The following is a 13511-nucleotide window of genomic DNA, read 5'->3' as shown; positions in this document are numbered from 1 at the left end:
AAGTAATTATCCATAATTATGGTGGTATGAGCATGTTCTGATTGTGTATTACAAGATCCTGTTATTATAAATAAGATGTTTTGGTATTTCCTATATACTTTGTGGCTTCATAATACTACAGTACCATATTGCTACATTGTTTAACAAACAATAAGTAATTATTATGATAAATAGTATCATATATAACGATATTTAATAAACTGCCATGATTATAAATGCTAATGAACTATAATAACTTGAAAACATATAATAAATTTAAGGTTACCATAGTTTTTATAATAAAATAAGATATGCTTTATTATCCCAAAAGGTGTAAAACATCCAAAATAACAGAATATCTGTAATGACAAGATTAGCTCAATAAAAATTATCATATGGTAAAAACTGAAAGAGAGAGAGAGAGATTATAAATATAATAAATTAATTAACAATAATGTAAACAAATTATATAAATAAATAAAATAGAACAGTTCATTTTATAAAACCCTTAATATCTCAACATAGGTTAAGTAAAGGTTACATAAATTAAATAGATTATGTAAAAAGCAGAATATAGTAAAAGTAGCTTTATAAAGTAAAACTGTTAAAATCCAACAGTATAAAATGTTTTTTTTTCCAAATGTAGGAAAACAAGCACGCTCGGTAAATATAAGACCATATTACAGCTGGTTATTTTGAGAGGGTTTAAAATGCAATATAAAAGCCTAATTTGTGAACAATGAACATAAAATAAAATACGTGCATAACCTCGTAGTTCTCTGGCATTATGTGTGTTTTAAATAACCCTCCGCATTATGTATCCGGGCCGTGCGCTCTGCTTCCTGTCTCGCTTTATTTCATAAACTCGGGACGCAGAGAGAAGGTAAAGAGGATTGACTGTCTGCTGCCTTACCTCAGCACGTTTGTGCTTGATTTGAGTTCAGTTTTTTTTTTAACGCATATTTACTTTTTTTTTTAATGTAATATCTGCACGTTGCACAGTGAAACCGGTGTTTTTATTCTGACATTACAAGGTTAACCGCTAGCCAGTTTAGCTTGGCGCTAGGCTAGCGGTGGCTATCTGAGTATGGAGGTCAGCGGTGTGTACTCCTGTCATCACACTGAAGCAAGGCAGACCTGATCAGTTTTGTCCAGTAATCACTCGCCCTTTTAGCGACCGTATGAGATAAAATAGCCCAGCTGCAGGATTAGGTTTGATAACATGGCTGGCAGTCGCCTTCACCTTCGTTACTTAACTCGGTTAGTTCTGACATAACATCACAAAAGAGTTAGCACTGGACCACCGTAAGAAATACATCATGCTAAAACTGACAGCTAATCTAAATGTATGGTGTTGAAATGAAATGTTAGCTCTCGTTTCGGTGCTCTGTGTTTGAAATGTATTTTATAAAACTCAGGCTGAGGTGTTTTTAGTCCGATTTGTTTTTAGCTGAGAGGGCCATTAGATAGCAAATTATGATGATCAGAAGATAGTGTTATGACGTTGTTGATGCAGTGACACTGATATGTCAGTAAATATTGTGTGTGTGTGATCTGTGACAGAAAGGGAAACTCATTGTTTTTTACATTTACAGCAGCGTATTTCACAAACTAGTACAGACAGCTTTACTCTGCTCAGCATGGACTGGTAGTAGACTGGAAGTTCAAGTGCCTTGTCCGCCTTTTTGGACACACTCACACTTCGATTTCTTTATTGGGGGAGACTCAGGCTTCAATATCTTGCTCAGAGTTACTTCGGTATGCAGACTGGAGTACCTCTACCCCCTGAGCCACAACTCTCCTCATTATGTCCACTCACTGTGTAAAATATGGATATAGGCATCGTCACATCAGCTCTTGGTTTTGGTTTCTTCAGTGTCACAGCAGGTTAAACAGCACCTCTCTGTGCCTGTGCAGCTGCTTTCTTTTATTAGTGTTTGAAAATGAAATGATTCAGGCTCAGTCTTGTTTTTTTTATTTTTTCATGCAGAAAGGATGCTGTCCTTTTCTCGAGCTGTGGTGAGCGGGGTGGCCCGTGCCCCAGCTGCTATCAGTCAGGGTGGCGTGACTTCTATCACACGATACAACAGCACAGCACAGGTATGACCCATGTTGTTAAAACCAGTATAAAACAAATTAAATCCTTACAACTGTAGTAACAGTTTGGTTTTTTTCTCTGCTTTTCTGGCAGAGTGCTCCTAAGAAAACTAAATTTGGACCGCTGGCAGATCAGGACAGAATCTTCACCAACCTTTATGGCCGACATGAATGGAGGTAACACCCCTGTGTTGTTCTCTTGTGAATTTGATGCAAGGTGAGAGGTTTAACAAACAAAAACACAGTTGTGACCTTCTCATATTTGTGCCACAGGCTGAATGGGGCTTTGAAGCGTGGCGACTGGTACAAAACTAAGGAGATTCTTTTGAAGGGAGTCGACTGGATTCTCAATGAGATCAAAGTTTCTGGCCTGCGTGGGAGAGGTGGAGCTGGCTTCCCTACTGGCATGAAGTGGAGCTTCATGAACAAGCCCAGTGATGGCCGGTCAGTGAGGACACAGATATCATTTTGCAATTTTAGTGCTAAGTTGTAACATTTTTACAAAAATGTAACTACATTTGGAGCAATAATAAACACATAAGTGCTTTTTTTTTTTTTTTAGCAAATACAAGCACTTACAACACTAATTTTTAAAAAGGAATGCTTCTGGCGTTCTTATAGATCAATCAGTTTGATGTTTATCATAGTTTTCATAAAATAGAATAAAATTAAAATTATCTTTGTGCAAGATAAACTCCGCTACTTTGACAGTAATGTTTATTACACCGACTTGTTTCTGTTTTCGTATGTTAGCCCAAAGTATCTGGTGGTGAATGCAGATGAGGGAGAACCGGGCACCTGTAAGGACAGGGAGATCATGAGGAATGACCCACACAAGCTGGTCGAAGGCTGCCTGATCGCTGGGAGGGCCATGGGAGCCCGTGCTGCTTACATCTACATCAGAGGAGAGTTCTACAATGAGTCCTCCAACCTGCAGGTAGAGATGGATAGAGACAACTGAGATCAAGTCTTTAAAATTATCATACACCTCACTATCATCTTCAGTTTATGGAGAAAATGCTGGTCGGACGTAACTAATTTTCAGCTAAGTCAAAAAGCCAGTCACAATCTTTTTCCAGACCTCCTGCTTGTCAGGCTTAAACATGTAATAAATAAACCTTTTGATCTGCTTTCATGAAAGCCACCTGTGTGCTAGCTAGTCTTCCCTGGATCCATAAATTTGGCTGATTAATATAAACTTTCTCCAGGCAGACAGGAGCTATCCTGTCTGCTTCTAGCAATGACTCCCGTACATTTCATTCTGAAGCTTTATGGATTACTTTCCTTTCCAGATTTAAAATATTAATATAACGTGTGAAATTTGATTTTTTTTTTTAAAGGGCTTATAGTATAATATTATTATAACCCATTATTATTTATTATACTGCCCTTCAGCCATATTTAAAGTAATTAAATTAGTCTTATTTTTCAAGGCCTGGGAAGGGGAAAGTAAGTGTTTATTTGTTTGTTGTTTAAATGTTATATTGGATACTGATAATAAGCTGCATACTTTCAGATCATATTAAAGTTGGTAATGTGACTAAATTAAAAAAAAAAAATCAGCTGTACAACTAATGTCTTTTAGTTGGAGGTGATTCAGACACAAAAGTAGCTGCACCTGCATCCAACTCAATTTCATACAGATTAAGCCTCATATTCTCTCTGCTGGCTCTTAGGTGGCCATCAATGAAGCCTACGCTGCTGGGCTAATTGGAAAGAACGCCTGTGGCTCTGGTTATGACTTTGATGTGTTTGTGATGCGTGGTGCCGGAGCCTACATCTGTGGAGAGGAGACCGCTCTTATCGAGTCCTTGGAAGGAAAGCAGGGGAAGCCCCGTCTGAAGCCCCCCTTCCCTGCAGATGTCGGTGAGTTCCTGTCTACAGAGACGGGGTTAGAATAAAAAAGTTTCTGTATTAATTACATTTTCATCACTGCTGCTTCTTCTGCTGGGCCCTCATTATTCTTGCTCAAATAAAAGCACGTCTCAAATATCAACACCACTCCCTCTAATGTGTTTGAAGGTGTGTTTGGATGCCCAACAACTGTCGCCAACGTGGAGACTGTAGCTGTGGCGCCCACCATCTGTCGTCGTGGAGGCTCGTGGTTTGTCTCCTTTGGCAGGGAGAGAAACTCGGGCACAAAGCTGTTCAACATCTCTGGGCATGTCAACCACCCCTGCACAGTAGAAGAGGAGATGTCTATTCCTCTGAAAGAGCTCATTGAGAGACACGCAGGTACATAATGCACTAAAAATGTAAAAATCACATCATTTTTGCCTGATAGGATTAAAAAAGAAAAAGAAAAAAAAAGGAGGTAGTGGAAGTCTTCCTGCGTGAAGGGGGTCACGGACTGAAAAGATTAAGACAGCTTAGCTTAAGCACAGCCTTAAGTGCTTCTTCTTTTTCCTTTTTTTAACTCAATTGGAACAAACATCTGTCTGGTAGGTGGGGTGCGTGGTGGCTGGGATAACCTGCTGGCTGTAATTCCCGGTGGGTCCTCAACACCCCTCATCCCCAAGAACGTGTGTGAAGATGTGCTGATGGACTTTGATGGCCTTATTCAGGCACAGACTGGGCTGGGCACTGCTGCTCTCATCGTCATGGACAAATCGGTAAATATGTCAGCTCTATAGTATATTTAGCTCAATAAGCAATGCAGAATACTGCTGTTAAACGAGTGGATGGGTTTTACTTTTGCAGACTGACATTATTAGAGCCATCGCCCGTCTGATTGAATTCTACAAGCATGAGAGTTGTGGCCAGTGCACACCGTGCAGAGAGGGTAAATGCCACTTCAGTTCAGTTCTGCACACCTTAATATTTCTCCACCACCTTCATTAAATTAAAACGTGTGAGTTTTTTCTTGTTGTGTTTTTCTGCAGGAGTGGACTGGATGAATAAGATGATGTGGCGTTTTGCGAGTGGTGATGCACGTTCAGCAGAGATAGACATGATTTGGGAGATCAGCAAGCAGATCGAGGGGCACAGTATCTGTGCACTGGGCGACGGTGCGGCGTGGCCTGTGCAGGTAAATGCATGTCTTCATGGAACTATTAATGGGAAACTCAATACTTCAAAATGCATTAGGTACACTTACTGTGTGTGACGTGTAACTAATGCAGGGACGATAATGTTACAGATTGAAGAATACAGCATTACACTCATAGGTGTTTTTAAAGCCTCACCCATGTGTAGAAACCCCATGGCGACCAGAGGTTGCCAAGGGGTTTGCATTGCACTCTTCACAATTGATTAGCGAGTAGCTTGATTACATGTTGTATTATTTGTAAAGCTCCCTGTTTGTTTTCTGCCTCAAGTTCAGCAGGATAACTGACCAAAACCCCTCTCTTCTCTCATCTGTGTTCCCAGGGATTGATCAGGCACTTCAGGCCTGTCATGGAAAGCCGAATTGCTGAATTCCAGCAGCAGAAGCAGGCAAGGGTTTGAACGGCTTCTTCGAGTCCTTGATCTAATTTTCCTTCGCCCAGAACCCTGTGCTTGTCTTTCACAGATTATTTAAAGAAAAGAGAACGTGCCGTCTTATTAACTCTTCATCAAGCGTTGCATTGATGTGTCTGCCTTGTGAAACAATATTACCAATAAAGTTCTATGATACTTTAATAAAGACTTATTCTTTTTCTTGTGGTTCTTTTTTCTTGTTTTCAATCTCTTGTGTTTTTACTTGTAGGAAAAAAAGATCTTATTAATTACAATAATCAGCTGAAGTCTAAATTATTATTATTATCCATTTTTATTTTTTACTAAGTCTGTTATTTAAACAGGTAGTCCAAGAGTTCTATTTACATGCAGTAAAAGTATTTGAACCCAGTTTTTTTTAGTTCAGTGTGAACAAGAGGTACAGCTAACATTTTAATATATTTTAGGATCAGTAGTCTCAGGTTTAAATATGTATAATTTTCAATTATCGATTCTCTTAATTGCAGCCTGGTGCTGCGTTGTGATTGGTTGATTGGTTAAATCATTTGAACGCCATAAACCTGGTGCACTGCAAGGATGCCACGATTCCTGTTCGTTTTCATTCTATTCAACATCATTACGGATGTATGTTGAAACTATCTTTTAAAATGTATAATAATGATAGTAATTAATAATAAAACACCTTCTGTAAATAGGCGGAGAAACCAACATTTGAGAAAAAGGTGTTCACAATCTCGCGATAGCGGACGGTCTCGTGTCACGTGACTTTGGCACGTTTCGCTCTGCTGCTTCGTTTCGCCCAGTGGATGCTTTGAACGGTAAAAAGGCGTTTTTAAATTGTTTATGAACCTCTGCTTGCTCAGTAAATGCATGTTTAAAGTGAAAAAGCGCAGCGTCACAGTAGGCGGAAGGCTACAAAATAAAAATATAGTGCGGGTTGAATATACCAGCGGAGTCATGTCGCTTTTAGTTGCAGCTCAGCATCCCTCACCTCCATCCTTCTGTTAAATAGTTAGCTCAGGCCTAACGTGAGCTGCTTTTATTTATACTAGCCGATTTGAATTATGTATGATCCCCCTCCTCCCTGAAACATCCTGTTAACTCGGGGGGGGGGGGGTCTTGTTTGTTTTCTTTTTTATTATTATTATTTATTGCAGTTTCTTCTAACTGGTTGAGGTTTGCAGTTCTGAGTCACATGTCTCTCATGTTGCAGCTTTACGCGGCTGGGTGCTGTGTGAAAGCATGGAAATGATGAAGATCGAGCAGGTGGTTGTCGGAAACGACATGAGGTCCACCTCTGCGGAGATGAAGCCTGAGCCACTGGTCGCCCCCTGTAAGATGACATTTTACATTAATGTGACTCCTCTTTCTAACCGCCACAGACACAGCAACATTATCAGCTTACATGTTTTGATGATAAGTCCACCCTTACTGAACAACTCTTCTCACTGTGACGCAGACCAGCATGAGAGTCTGCAGTGCTTCCAGTGCTTTATCACCTTCTGTAACTCCAAAGCTAAAGAGAGACACATGAGGAAGAGTCATCGGGACCAGTACAAGCAGCAACTGCAGCAGGTGGGAAAAACAGGCTAAATACGCCCAGCAGTTCATGCATGATGTGTAATGTTTTACTCTCCAGGATTATTTATTAATCTTTGAATTTGTTACGTATTAATAAAAATAATCATTTTGGTATGGAAAACAAGAAGCAGCAAGTCTGAACATAGACTGTAGATAAATGATGGAAAATGTGTTCAGGTACGAAAAGTGAAGCCTTGATCATACTGCATCCACGAGTCCACTGAGGTCCGACAGAAGTGTATTTCATCATCACACGGGGAGCATGACAATCCATGTCAATATCAGCATGCCTCCCTGTTTTTGTGATCATGTGATCGTTGTGAGATTTACCTTACAATGCAAAAACTACTGCACGTCTGCAATGGATTATAATTAAGGCTTGAAGCTAAAGCAAAAGTGCCTCAAACCTGCACTCTTTTCAGTGGCCAGCAGGGGGAGATTCTTCTGATTACAGAAAGATTATATAGAGGTCCAATAGAGAAAGCAGCTGTACTTCTCACACGATTTGTGGCTTTAGTAACTGCATTTCTCCTGAGTTTAAGTTCTCAATAGCTAGTTTACAAGATAATGTTCACGCTGTAAACTATGGTTCTTCTAAGAGTTAGAAATTAAATGCAAACAGGGTAGGCTTCAGGTCAACTCTTCTGTACCCTATGAATGTGTAGTGTCACTTGGCTTCACAACAAGGCTACATACCACCCTCTGCTCAAAGTCATATGCAAGAGGATTACATCTTTTATATACAGTCTATGTATTTAAAAAGCTGGAACTGTGAAATTGTGACAATATATGTTTGAATGATGAAGAACAACCCACACTGTTTTCTTGATGATTGCCCAGTAATCCAGAAAGTTGATTCTGTTCATCATCACAGTGACTTCTTCAGGCTCAGCTGACTGCAGGTTTTCCCAACTTTATAAACAGTTTGGTTGCATAACGACTGAAAGTAGCACCACTGACTAATAATGAACCATGAGCTCAGTTTCATGATCGTTAATATGCAAATGAGGGACATTTGAAAGTCAATGTGTGCCATGAACCAGCCCATACAGACAAACAAACGAAGTAATATAGTGAAAGTGTTTATGTGCCGAGAGGATCGCTGTTGAGGAAACCGAACAACCCTCTGGCTAAGTCAGGGGTGTCAAACTCAAATACACAGTGGGCCAAAATTCAAAACTGGAACAAAGTCGCGGGCTAACATTAATATTTATTGAAAAAAAAAATCTTCCTCCAGATATAAGAATGAATCTTTTCTTATGGACTCAAATAAGTTTTGCTGGAAAACTGAATATGGAACAAGCACAGCTTAATACTAAACAATATATATATTAGCTGTATAATACCAGTAGGCCAGCTCTAATAGTAATTTGGCATGGCTTCGCGGGCCAAATGTAATTAGGCTGCGGGCCAAATTTGGCCCGCGGGCCAGAGTTTGACACCTATGGGCTAAGTGGATGGCACAGCACAGCAGACCTACGAGAGAGTCCAGACCAAGAATATGCAGCATGTTTACAACTACAGGCCGGTGGCCACTTTTCCACTGATGAAGATGTATACGTGTGGTTTGAGCAAGGAGTGCAATTATGTTAGAAGAGAACAGCCATCTCTGAACCAAAGAGGGGGCCTTACAGTACATCTTTCATCATATTACAGTGCTGTGATTAGCACTCGTGGTCAACAGTGGTCATAGAAATTTCAGTATTAGCAGTCTTGAAACTGGTGTTAGTCAGTGGTCCAAGTTTCAATCATTGTGCAACTGTGATGAGGTGAAACATTACATCAAGTTGTACAAAATCAACTTTCTGGAAATTCACATTGTTGCTGATTAAATTTCTTACTGTGAATATTTACAGAATGAATACAAACAAACAAACATATATTTCTTCTGATTTTTCAGAGTAACACTGTCTTCACATGCTACAAATGTGAAAAGTTCTTCTCCTCTTCCGAGGAGCTCAGCAAGCATCAGGCCACCCACAGCACAGAGGAGAAGGCCTTTGTCTGCTCTTACTGCCAGAAAAGCTTCTTTACCTTCACCGAGGTGAGGACATGGCAGGCATTTTAAAGCTTCTTTTCTGTGCTGGAGGCTTCCAGTGTACCATTTCTTACTGTTTAATATTTTGCAGCTGAACCAACACAGACGTCACGAGTGTAAAGAACGGCGGTGTCCCTGCAGGGACTGTGGTGCTTCCTTCCCCAGCCCGTCACGACTTCGCAGCCATCGCATTGCGGTGCACCCCCAGCCCCCAGAACAAGCCGATGACCTGAACACCTTCCAGTGCTGCAAATGTCATCAGAGTTTCCAGACGGAGGAAGAGCTCCTGCAGCACCAGGAGAAATTTGCCAGGGAAATAAACTGTGACGCTAAGCTGCAAGGCAAAAAACGCGGGCGTAAACCCAAGCATGCAGCTCAAGGAGCGACTGGTGACAGCAAGAGGATAAAACAAGAGGGAGCAGATAACCACGAAGAATACAGTGACCCTCCAACAGACGGCTGCTCCTCCTCCGAGCTCCAGATTCCCTGTCCCGAAGCAGACTGCGATCTCATGTTTCCTTCTGTCTTAGCCCTGCGGGCACACAAGCAAGTCGGGCACAACCCACATGCGTGCATACAGTGTGACGAGAGCTTTGCTCAACGCGAGCAGCTCAGCGCACACAAGGCTACGGCTCACAACTCTAGATACACCTGCCTCACCTGTGCAAAGAGCTTTACAAGAGAAAGCAGCCTAAAGGCTCATGAGAGCACCCACACCGAGCGAGAGGAGGGAGCAGAAAATACATAATATAAAGGGAAGAGACTGCAACTCGTCATTACGTGTTTAGATTAAATGATGGTCAAAATGAAGACTGCACAGACCTGTACAGACCAGGTAGTACTCTACATGATCACCTTGGCCTTTTCTTCTTACTAATCCTTCCAGTGTAAGCTATCCTGGAAAGCCATACCAGGGTTTGCACTGTGAGGAAGCAGGATGGTTTGGAGGCAGAAGGCAGAGACATACCAGACAGTCAACTGGGAAACTTTAGTTCGTGTCCACTCACTTTAATCTCATCACAGCTTTGTTAGGTTTACCCCGCAGCTACTACTGCTTTAGCGTGAGTAAAACTGCACTTTTATAATGTTAAAGACGTGCTAGAAATCTCGTTTTTCTGTGTTTTTAGTGGGTTGACTTGATCTAAAACTAAAGGTGGCGACACCAGCACATGTGCACTTACTCACACGGCCACCAGAGGTCAGTTATCTTGAACTGTAACTATATAATTCACTTATTTTATCATTTTCTGATGGAGGATTGTGTCTGTTGTTTTATGTTCTACAGACTATCCTTAAGAGCTTGAAAAGAAGGTAGCTGGACTTCTTTAATTTTGTCCATAATTCTGTCCATATTACCTCCACATTACCTGTAACGTATTTTATTCACTGTAGACCAACAAGTTATTTCTTACAAGTGCAGTGAATGTTTTGTATTTAGCTGAAGTCAGACACTGTAAGTCCCAAACATGATACAATCTTAAATACTACAGTACAGCAGTATATAGGGTTCTCTGTCAAGAGACAGTCAGCCTCAAGGTTTCATTTCTTTTCTTTTTTTTCTTTGTTTTTCAGAAGTTGTTGCATTAAACCGTACTCAAATTCCTGTGCTGTCTTTGTCCTTTTTATATTATTATATTTACTTAAATATTTATGATGTGGAAAACACTTCAGTTTGAATAAGTCTGAAAGTAAGTAATTTATGAAGAATCATTTTAATTGTTTTGAGGTGTTTTGGATCAAATTCTTATCTCTTTAAATCTCTACATCTAGTTGAACTCTCACCTTTTATACAGACTAGAATAGACTTTATTTATTATTTTTTTATTAAGTGTACTACTAATAATGTGTGGATACTATCCCCCAAATACTTGATTGTACTTTAGAACAACTACTTGACCTAATGTGTGATCAGAATGTCCCTCTGGTCCATGTTTAGATGATGGCATCACACAGCAGCAATGCCCAGTTGGCACTAAGGGCCTCAAGGTGTGGTCTTCTGTTGCTGTAGCCAATTTGCTACGACATTTCATGTGTTGTGCATTCAGAAGTGCTCTTCTGCATTCTTTGGTTGTAATTGGTGGTTATTTGAGTTACTATTGCCTTCCTATTAGCTTATCCTTCATCAGTTCCACAAAATGGACATGATTGTTTGGGAAAATGCTAGCAGATCAGCAGTTTCTGAAATACTGAAATAAAGCAGCCAGCCTGACACCAACAACCATTCCACATTCAAAATCACTTTCTTCCTCTTTGTGATTCTCGCTTTGAACTTCAGCAGGTCGTCAGATATTTGTGTGGAAGAGCAGTTGAAGTGGGAAAGGTATATGACTAAGTGGCTGTGTTTGGATAATTTTACACCACTACATTATTCAGTTAACTATATTCTGCAGTGTCTCAGATTTCAGTACTCACTACGTGGTTCCCCAGTTACAACAGTGATAGGGGCAATTCTGCTAGATCAGTGTTGTTAGGTTTTATATCATTTTACTGATGATATTTACTTAATGATGATACTTTTGAGTGCCAGACTGACTTATACTGACTTCCTTTTCATGTAAGGTATGAATATTTTACTGAGTAAATGGCCAGAGTACTGCATGAACTCTGCAGCTTTAAAATCAAAGTGAATAGATATCTGTACTTATTTGACATTTTAGAGAACTGAAACAACAACTTTGCTGTTTTAAATTATCTTAAAAGCTGACAAATACTCTCCCTTACTTGCATGCGTACACACACACACACACACACACACACACACACACATACAGAGTTATTTAGGACAGAAAACACAACTTTAACTTATTAAGGTTAATATTTGGCTATTTGTGTTTCCCAGAAGAAAGAAACCAATCTCTAATAGTTGTCAATACATGACAGACCAGAGGACTATGACGACTGCTGGAAACATACCTTCTAAATTTTAACTTGATGTTTTATTGGTTCTAAATAGTTTTTATTTAATAACAAAATTAGAAATGAAATACTTAAGACGTATTTTAGATGCTTTAAGAAAAAAAGAAAACACTAGAGATCCAGAGTGTGCAAAGTAAGAAATTTTAGGTATTATAGAAATAATATTGCTAAGATTTACAAAACAAAAAAACAGAGTGATTTTGGTATGAAAGAACATTTTTCTTTAACCAAATCTGATACGTGTAACTGCTTGAATAAAGTTCATCGAGTTGTACCACTGTGGGCGGGGTTTACCGGTGGTAAGAAGCGGACAGTACCACTGTTTTTATATTTATTACATCCTTTGTTTAAACTTATATTTCAAGAGTGACCTGGCCAGAGAGCACCAAACACAGTAGTTGATATTATTAAATGTATAACTGATCTTAGAGTGGATCTAAGAGGAGTGCCACTGACCTTGAGGAGATTATTTATTTATTTATTGGCAATGACTTTTGTGAGTTAATTTACTTCATGCTAACCAGCTCTAACAATTTTATCTCTTTCTACCTAGTCCACAGTTCTTATACTACTACTATTGTTGTTGAACTCATTTAATTACAATCTTCTTCCTCCTCTTCTCTCAGCTGCTCCCTCTAGGTGTCGCCACAGAGGATCATCTGCTTTCATTTAATCCTATCTTTAGTATCATCCCCTGTCACATGAACCCTCTGCATGTATATCCACTATCCCTCCTCTGCACATTGTCAAACCATCTCTCTCTTCCTCTCTAACTGTCCAAACCCCTCAACCTGATCTGTCCGTCTGACGTGCTCATTTTTAATCCTGACCTTCATCTTGGCCTCTCCAAACTGTACATCATAGCAGGTTTCCATATTGTCTGTAAATCATCCCTTTCAAACAATTATTTAGAATATAGACTTTGCAGATCATTGCATTGTGAGTTTATATTTTACACTATATTCAAACTTATTGCTTGAAGAAACACATGTTTTTTTTACAATTATTCAATTTAAATTTGCACATTTATAGCATAAAGTAAGTGACAGTTATATGGCTACAGGAAGCTTAGGAGTGCCACATCTGCTTGGTGTTGGGGTTAAAGCTACATAAGGAAAGGTTACATAAGCACACTTTAAAGAAAAACTAAACATTAAGCACACCACCAAAAAACACATGCATGCAATAAGCAATATAAAAGAGGTTAGCTGGACCATAAAGTGTCTATTGACTTCCAGTCTGCAGTTATTGAACAACCAAAGTATAATAAAAAAAAAAAACATAAGATGAAAAGAATGTGGATATACTGATACTGCTGTTGTGAGAGTGTGTGTAAGTGTTTACTTTGCATCAGTAACATCTCATAGTTTCCAGTTTACTGGAGTGGGAGTACCGTGGCACCTCTGCGGGGCGGAAAGTTCGTTTTCCCATGATGCACTAGTGCCTCTTTCTATCTCGCGCC

The 13511-nt window shown here is 39.6% G+C and overlaps 2 protein-coding genes across 3 annotated transcripts; both read left to right on the top strand.

The window, feature by feature from the left end:
* The first annotated feature begins 807 nt into the window (after window positions 1-807).
* On the top strand, window positions 808-5703 carry ndufv1 (NADH:ubiquinone oxidoreductase core subunit V1). 2 transcript variants are annotated; one of them, XM_080862661.1, is made up of 11 exons: window positions 808-862; window positions 1970-2079; window positions 2171-2253; window positions 2350-2520; window positions 2830-3013; window positions 3753-3942; window positions 4099-4311; window positions 4522-4688; window positions 4777-4858; window positions 4959-5104; window positions 5446-5703. In XM_080862661.1, exons 2-11 carry the CDS (start codon window positions 1975-1977, stop codon window positions 5521-5523), a joined length of 1419 nt encoding a protein of 472 aa, XP_080718787.1. In that variant the 5' UTR covers window positions 808-862; window positions 1970-1974; the 3' UTR covers window positions 5524-5703. The 2 variants fall into 2 exon arrangements, with proteins under 2 accessions (XP_080718787.1, XP_080718788.1); XM_080862662.1 differs by lacking the exon at window positions 808-862 and adding an exon at window positions 894-917.
* Window positions 5704-6281: 578 nt separating this feature from the next.
* On the top strand, window positions 6282-10754 carry LOC308384883 (uncharacterized protein). The gene is made up of 5 exons (XM_080863517.1): window positions 6282-6332; window positions 6728-6847; window positions 6974-7089; window positions 8996-9139; window positions 9225-10754. The coding sequence occupies exons 2-5, from the start codon at window positions 6757-6759 to the stop codon at window positions 9879-9881; spliced, it is 1008 nt and encodes a 335-aa protein (XP_080719643.1). The 5' UTR covers window positions 6282-6332; window positions 6728-6756; the 3' UTR covers window positions 9882-10754.
* The last annotated feature ends 2757 nt before the right edge of the window (window positions 10755-13511 follow it).

This window comes from Rhamphochromis sp. 'chilingali' (genome assembly GCF_963969265.1).
Source record: "Rhamphochromis sp. 'chilingali' genome assembly, chromosome: 17".
NCBI classification, from domain to species: Eukaryota; Metazoa; Chordata; class Actinopteri; order Cichliformes; family Cichlidae; genus Rhamphochromis; species Rhamphochromis sp. 'chilingali'.
Note: the sequence above shows the minus strand (reverse complement) of the source record. Positions and strands in the feature narration are given on the sequence as shown.